Source organism: Ptychodera flava, chromosome 20, assembly GCF_041260155.1.
Source record: "Ptychodera flava strain L36383 chromosome 20, AS_Pfla_20210202, whole genome shotgun sequence".
Taxonomy (NCBI): Eukaryota; Metazoa; Hemichordata; class Enteropneusta; family Ptychoderidae; genus Ptychodera; species Ptychodera flava.
This window is the reverse complement of record NC_091947.1, coordinates 22,574,940-22,583,631: the sequence shown is the minus strand read 5'-3', so window position 1 is coordinate 22,583,631 and position 8,692 is coordinate 22,574,940. Positions and strand designations below refer to the sequence as shown.

Here is an 8,692-nt window from a genome sequence, read left to right as displayed (position 1 = left end):
ATCAAAAATCGAAAGGTAGCCGTAGGTGGCGCAGTTTTCTGCGCTCGTCTGAAAGGGTCTCCCAGGTGCTCCAGGTGGCTCATCGCTTTATATAGGTTTTTGACACAATACTCTGTCCATGGTTTCTGCACCGTCGGACAGGGATGAGGTAAATTTTGCGTAAGCCCGTACAATGTAAAGACCAGTACCTGTAGTTCGACAATTTTCAGTAAAGTTGTTCCGTCTAGTGACCATTTTTGGTGTGTTAACCCTCCAACCCCTCACCCCCGGAGAAGATCGAAAAAGTGTTTCACAGTTGTTCGTCTGGCAATGTACAGCGTCTCGGAAGCTTGCTGCGTATTGGTTTGCTGAATATCATTGCCATAAATCAATCACATAACATAATTATTGCTCATCTGTATAAATAGCATCGTCTGTATAAATAGGGCAAGTCGTCATGGTTACAAACCGAAACGATTTTAATTATGGCATGCATTCGGATATTCTCAATAACTCTGTGAGGATCAAATATAATATCAAATATGCCCAATGAAACTGTGGATTGTTCGCGCAGCGTCGGACATACAAGAGTTTGTTTCAGATCGCGTAATATCAAGTTGATAACACGTGATCATATGGGCAAGATCACAATTTGTATGTTGATGGCGGCGTCAACGAATATTATATGCTGCAGATGTTGGCACCTTGAACATTAACAGCGGCTCCTTGCAGATAGTGCCTAAAGTTCAAGGATCTTTTATATCTAATAGTTGTATTCTCTCTGTAACCCCTACGTCCATTCTCTTGTTCGTAGGCCTCATGTGCAGGGAGTATGAGTGTGATCGACAACGGAGTTGGCCGAAGAGTGTGTCAGAAAGTATGATCACACCTGAGTCGATGATGGCACTCCGACGAAAAATGGGTATTCATGAGTGTTCAAAAAACTATGCGGGAAAAAGGAATCATCACCGTCCATGAAAATAAGTAAATGGGTACTCTTTCCGAAAACCTGACACATTGAAAAGATCTGAGAGCCAGATACTCCAAACTCACACACAGTAAGGTGTGAGTCACCTATTTTCAAGTATGGTTCAAACCGGGATCCGATCCCGGGATTGCAGCAAGCTTGACGAGACAGCAATAACAGAGTTCACCAATTTCTTATACTGAAAACAATCTCATTGCTCCATTAGGTATTGACATGGCTGTAACTGTATTGTGATACAAGGTAATGACGATCTTTGATCTTGTTCCTCGTGGAAAACGGTGTCATTTTGGTTGAAAAATTAAATGTCATCGGAGTGCCATCACTACAAGGATCATGCATACAGGCATGAGAGAGTCGGAATATTTTCAAGGGGGGCGGTGTATTAAAGCATATTACATTCTCGTAATGGAAGCAAACGTAAAGTTAAACACCAACAAATGTACATCTCTATCTTCAAGACAACTCGTCTCTTACACTTTAAAGAACGCCTTAGATTCGTGTGGTAAGCGAAGACTGCTTTCTTCGTTTTCTTCAAGACATATACAACAGACTCATATATAATGCATGGCGTTTATTACCGTTATATTTAAAATTTACAGAACGATGAACAAATTTCAGTTTAGTGTCTTACAGAGGAGAAACATACATTCAGATGCGTGGAGAGGCTTATCAACACCAGTTGCATGTCACTTTCTGTGTGCTTAATTAGAAAGCAAAACTATAATAGTTAGTTACTATAATAGTTAGGCAGAAAATCAAGTAAATTTTGAAGGGGATGGAGTCACGTGTGGAAGTTCACTTGACAGCAGGCCATCTAGTGTATGACAGAAAGAACGCTGTGTATTTTCCGATGTGAACAAATTTTCGCCATCTCAGGATTTCGGGGTTCTTCATCTTTTGTCGATATTTGACTATGCAGGGATAGGGCCGTAGCCTGGAAATGCCAGCACGGTAGCTAAATCCTTTGAAACTGTTGCAAATACGTATTAAGAATCGAAGCAGGTTTTTGGAAACGTGTGAACGTTTCTAAAAATATTACTACATTAAGTAATAAGTGGCTATACTATATCATCTTGTATAAGCCATTTTTTATTCAAACATTTCAGCTGTCCCTGTCCACGGTCCCTGGTTACGGCTCTGATCTCAAACATGGCTGCTTAACTAAGTCCTCTTTTGCAGTCAGTCGGGAATGCGTAGAACCGCTGTTCAAAGAGATCCAGCTGCAAGGCTATCTTGTGGAGTTCGAAGTTGAAGTTTCTCAGAGTGACGAAGTGCTCCACGCTTTTAATGACGTCGCCTCTATCACTTTCGAATGAACGCCTATCTTCCTCTTCGGCAATTTCCGTCTCAAGCGACGTAATGTCGATCAGTTCGTCTCCGTCGAGATCCTTTGAAAGTATCGCTATATTGGCAAGCTCAGTGTCATCGACTCGTTCGATCATATAAAACAGAAATATCTGTGGAAAAAATCAAGAATTTGACATTCAGGGCACCTAAATATCAAAGCTGACGTTATCTACGAGAAAATCATTAACGATGCATGAAAATAACACGATTATAGCAATTTTATGTACATGAATGCATTTCCCGTTGATTTTGTGACATCAAGAGTTAAGCTATGGACGAAACATAGAGGCATGCATGTTAAGCTATGGACGAAACGGCGAATTATACCAATCATCGACAAGAATGGAGCTATTCAACTCCTGTAGAGGGACAGGTTCTTTATAAGTTTTATCTCTAAGCAAATTGACTAGCTGTGCACGACTTTCAAAGGAGAACAAAAGACTAAAATTGCATAAACAGTCAATTTCAACAACCGCTTATGCGAGAACCAGGGATTGAGAACTGCCCCTTTAAATACACACTGCTGCAGAGAGGTTTAACGTATATTTCAGTAACGGTTGCTCAACAATAACTTCGTCTACCCATACGTAAGATTGAACTCGCTAGAAACAGCATGAATCAGATTTTGCACTTCAGCGATACTCATATTCACCGTTATTGTGCAATTTCCCACATTGCATTGATTAATACACTTAACAAAATTACGCACGACAAGACCGTGTCCTATAAAGGAGACACAAGCTGTAACTATTGATAATGTCTTGATTATTTTTCGTTAGAAAAAAAACCAGGTGTATTTTCTCTTTCTTATCCGGTTAAAAATGTTGTCATGAGAAGTATACGCCCTGTACATGTGTTTTGTACATTATGCAGGTTTTTAAGAAACGAAATCCGTCACGGACAAAATTTAGGTGTCGACAATCATATCGAACATTGCACATACATGCATGCATCTATGTTGACACTTGACAATTCGACTAGCTTTTTAAAGTAAAACAAGAATAATCACAGCTATTGAATGAACCTTTATTAGTAAGAACTGATTTGGGTTTTAACCGTGCAGTGGTCGCGAGTCGGCCGCGGCCCGAACGGTCGAATTGCAACACAGTGCGATACGAAGAGACTATACACATACGCCATGTCACACACAACTCGGGTTAAATTGAGCAGCCTGGCCGCCTGGCCTCGTATACTCACCAGCTGGTCAAGGATTCGGCCGACCTTTCCTATTCTGTGTACCACAGTTTTGATGTACGCGTTGATGGCTTTAAAGCCAGCGCATCTCTCTTCCGATTCCCATTCGTAGATGTTTTCGATGAAGTTTCGGTAATTTAAAAGTACTTCTCGAGTGTCAGTAATGATCGCCAGCCAAGCTTGTTGTTCCTGAAATAAAGCAATATTTTATTTTCCATGTGAATTTTGGTACCAATTTTATCGTGTGTTCGGTTTGCGTCAACTTTGGTTAAAACTTTCCGGTGATTTCTACTTCCTTTACTCGCTTCCACTGTGTCATTAAAAGTTGTTCCCTTACCTACTTTTTAGCCGGGCTTTTTAGGAAGTATTCTTTAGTCATCGATTGTTCAACTTGAAACGAGTAAATGAATGAAATATGCAATGAAACCTACTTCAAGACTTATTTGCAAACACTGCTGGTGATGTTGATCATCCAGGGTTCCAGTGCAGTTGGGTACTTTTGCATGTAGTCAATAATGGCAGAAATATTAAATTTCTATCAACGATATTCATATTCAAAAAATATTGATAACAGGGTCTGTACTACAACTGCGCGAATTTGGTATAAATATTGATCAGCAGTAGGATAGTTTTGTAAGTATACAATAATGATAAAAATATACAATAATGATAAAAATATTCAGTTTGTATTACTCATAATCATAAATTTATTATTTTTTTTACTCTCCTGCGATGACTAACATCACTATGTGCTATACTATGGGCCTCTTGTCGAAATGGTATTGGTTCACTGACTATAAAGTACAGATTGGAGCTTATCACAGCTCTACGTAGACTTGCCCCGTCGCTTGGCTTTCAGTATCTCGGCAACAGTTAGTGGCCGGCCTATCGGGCCATCGCGTATACCCCAAGATCTACGCAACCGCCTACCACTAACGCGACAGTCTACTGAAGTTCACTACTTCGGGCCATCGCGTATACCCCAAGATCTACGCAACCGCCTACCACTAACGCGACAGTCTACTGAAGTTCACTACTTTAGTGTATTCTGCTTTGATATTTATATGTCCACAGACTTGGGGCAAGTCTAAGGTCTAGGTGAAAGAGTCTAATTGCTGTAACAGGATTATCTTTGTTTTGGATTTAGTATATTTGGGTAAAAATGTAGCTCCAGTCTATCAAAAGTAGTGGTTTTTTAAAAATCTTACCGTTAAAGACAGTAGGAATTGCCTATCTGATAACACGTGCGGCAGCGTCGGTATGGTCAGAGGCGTGTCGGTGTATTCGGAACGAATCCGATAACGAATCTGAAATACAAAGTAAGCTTACAGTATTTTAATGTTTTATTCACAGCTAAAAGTTTGTGGGAAATGCCTTTTTCGTTGTTTGTTAGACGGCATCGTATATGTATTTCGTAGTGTACTTTATTCCAGGGCTCAACATCCCGCTCAACATCGACCTTCAGTTACATCAACTTAGCTGATAGATTACGATGACGGCAAGTTGTATGATACATATTATCATCAGTAAACTTAAGGTAGATCGCACCTCGGGGACAGATATTCGGACTCTCAAACTTTTGCAATTCTTTTCTGATATACCACTTGTGAGTGTTCATTTTAAAGCTCTTGGTGAAAGAAAACTTTTCACCGGCTTCGTTTTTCGAAATTCGAAAATTTTTATTTTTCTCCATAGAGTTAACACAGGGATGGCGGCCATTTTGAATTTCTAATGTCGATAAATCTTGGGTTATTTATTTCTCTAGTACCAAAATTTGCACGGTGACCTCTGATTTTTATTCTTGATTTTGAAAGAGAATGGTTGAAAGATTCCTTACGGAAATTTTGAGCAAAAGTTTAAGTCTTTCACTTCCGAGGTGCATACTACCTTAAATAGTCCTGAATGTAGCGAATGAATATAGGCCTACCTATATGTGTATCTCGGGAGTGTTCGGCTCTTAAGCCGAGTAATGCCGACATGCAGGTAGAGCTATTGCCTTAATATAGGTCGTTTACAGTAATATTATCGTGCCGATAATATTACTGCTATGTTATCTGACAAAGGATGCTCAAAAGGCTTGAACTTAGTAATATGTTAAAAGTGCTCTCGAAATAATTAAATTTACAGAGTTATAACGTACTCTTTGAATGAACAGAAGCTGTAACTTTTTTTTCTAATTTTTTCATTGTTTTTGTTTTTTGAAGGTCACCTAAAACTTTGTTTTCTAAACCAAAAAGCTATTGAGATACGCTGTATTCAGCTCGTCAATTCAGACTGTGCACTTGTAGAACTGCATGATGGTTATTGTTGACAAGTGAGTTTTGGTCCAGACTAGAATTCAAATGTAAACAATCATATTCGAGTGCATTTTGCACGTATAGACAGTGTGTTCACAAGCGAAAGAACAGGCGTTTGAAACAACATACTTTTGGGAGTAGAACAAGAACTATCGCAATTGAGATAATATAAAACAAAATTGTATAAAACATCACCGAAAGTTACAGCTACAGTCTTTCAGTGTGAACGGCATGGTTTGTTACAGTACTCACGTAGACGTTTAACGATGCTGCCAGTTCCTTTTGCAGTACAGCGAGGTTGCCGGATAACCGTCTGTTGGTTTTCAGGTCGCACATGATTTCAGTCCATTTTTCATGGTTACCAGGGTAATCATGGCTTTGTCTGTTACGCATGGCAAGTAAAGGCACGCAGCGAAAAGTCCTAATGAGGCATAACGCAGCTGAGAGAGAGAGAGAGAGAGAGAGAGAGAGAGAGAGAGAGAGAGAGAGAGAGAGAGAGAGAGAGAGAGAGAGAGAGAGAATGAATGAATATTAAGCTGTGAACAAAGCGTGGTTCATAATCTTTGGAAAACATGATACGACTGTATGTCCACCCACTCAACTAACACAACTCAGGAAGTCTTTTCTGAAAATATCGGAGAGGAAAATTACTTTTGGCTTCCAACAAATTTGAATTTTACGTCCGATCGGATACCATGACAAAACTTTGTATCGACGAGCATGATGGTAGCTTTATTCAGCACAGGCTGCCATTTATTTTTGTTTTCCTATCAGAAAAAAAAAAACAACTTCAGAAAGTGCTTCGACAAATTTCGGTGGCTTATTACGGAGCATGTATTTTCGTACTTCGACACGACCGCAACTGTGATGCATTGCACTTCGAAACTGGTAATTCTCAAAAGTTACCGTGCAAAATGCTTTTGTCGGGTTGCGGTCTTTTCAGAATTGAGAATTTAGTCACGCTATATTTCAGAATTTGAATTTCGCGAGAAAGTGTGAGTATACCTAAAGTGTTAACTGCATACTCTAGGATCAGATATGGACACGTGGAAATGAAATGCAGAGTTTTGATTGGTTGAAATTTCCCGATAGAGCCAAATATCTAGCAAAAAGTATGAGAAATGAGAACAGAATATTCCACCGCCTTCGTAGAATAGAAATAGCCAGAGTCGGCAAAACGCCCCCTCAACGGCCGCGTCTCTTGATCTACATTGAGTGCTTATGCGTCTCCACAGGTGATTTTCAGTACGGCTTGTGAGACGTCACTCGACGAGTAGGAACCAGAGTTTTCCCATGTAGTTCACGTGATGTCAAGAATTCTCAAAGAATATCAGTGGGCGTTTAATGATAGACCCTGGATGGCGAGATCTAGGGTTGAGTATTTCGTTAGGACAGTACAGCCAGTGTAAACGTCAACGTTATTTCGGTGTGAATGAAAATATCTGAAATAAAATAAATAATTATGAAAATCAATAAATTCGCGATACTTTCTCCTGTAAAAGCTTCTTCGTGTGCAACCTTTGACGTGTTTCCTCTATTATTTCCCTGTTTGTAAAATACACCTTGTCATTTTCTTCCAGAATCACGTGCCAGGTGTTCACCTCGTCGACGTAGCTTGTGTTATGGCCAGTGTGATAACCGATCTATACCCGGCCTGTTGCATTTGAGGATGCTTGCATACACGATCGTGTTTTGCTGAGGTAATACTCCAGGCAGAAGAATACGAAAATCTACTTATTTATATTACAAAAATTATGACGAAAACGCAATATTATCGAAAGTTACCGCTAGCTATAGTCGTTTTAGTAATATTTGTGAAAATAATTTCTGCATAAGTTTGCCTTGAATGCTAGACGAGGCGATTACGGCAGTCGAATTACTTGAATGAAGACAAGTACGATAAACAAAATATTGTCTTTCTCTGGGCCTTGCAACCCCCCCCCCCAAAAAAAAAGTTTGTTAAAATATTCGTCCTCAAAGGGTAACAAGATTAAGAAATGATATCACTGTCTCCATAACGGGCAATCCATGAAAGCGAAGAATTTGTTGACTTACCCAGGATAATAATAAGACGCATCTCTCCTTGCAGGTCCGAGTTTTGATCAACGATTCCTCCGGGAAAATTGACCGATGTTACTGACCAGTATGTAATCTCGATTTTTTTAATTTATAGAATTTATTGTACTCGACTTGGTTTGCATGGTGATCTAGTAGAGGAAGCTTTAATTTGACAATGACGTAGAAACATGTGTAAGGAAGTAACACGCTTATATGATGGCCACCGTTTCAATTGAACTCGTCCGTGGAAGTGGCATTTGTTGCTATCGTAAAAATGCAACCTATTGTCAAATAAAATCTTTGCTAATCGAGGGAAGCTAAATTTATATAAACGCTAAAAATACAAGGTTGTTGTCCACTACAAAATGTCATTATGATTCTTTTTTGCGTACCTCTCCTCCATCACTTCCTTCCTTCCCTTCCCCTCTTCCTTCCTTTCCATCCGTATGCCATCCCCCTTCCCCCTCCCAACATTTCTCTCTCTCTCTTTCTGTCTGTCTGTCTGTCTGTCTGTCTGTCTGTCTGTCTGTCTGTCTGTCTGTCCCTTCCTCCCCCCTCCTCTCTCTCTCTCTCTCTCTCTCTCTCTCTCTCTCTCTCTCTCTCTCTCTCTCTCTTAGACAATACACACAATTGCAAGTTTTCCCATCAGGGAGCACAGTACCCCATAGAAATAGAAATGAACATGACGGATGTAAACATGCAAACACATCAAGAATTAGTCAGAGTGTTCGCCACTCCAGCAGTTTCACCCAGCCCGATGATTTGATTATAGCCGGGATGTGTTAAAATCGAGTTTACGGACACCGAAACATGCATAAATGTTACAGCC

At 39.9% G+C, this 8,692-nt stretch overlaps 1 protein-coding gene across 1 annotated transcript; it reads right to left on the bottom strand.

Moving 5' to 3' along the window:
* Positions 1–1,539: 1,539 nt before the first annotated feature.
* LOC139119638 (uncharacterized) lies at positions 1,540–7,985 on the bottom strand. Its single transcript, XM_070683471.1, has 5 exons — positions 7,861–7,985; positions 6,058–6,245; positions 4,717–4,815; positions 3,512–3,697; positions 1,540–2,424 (listed from the first exon to the last, which is right to left on the bottom strand). Exons 1-5 carry the CDS (start codon positions 7,880–7,882, stop codon positions 2,125–2,127), a joined length of 795 nt encoding a protein of 264 aa, XP_070539572.1. The 5' UTR covers positions 7,883–7,985; the 3' UTR covers positions 1,540–2,124.
* Positions 7,986–8,692: the final 707 nt, after the last annotated feature.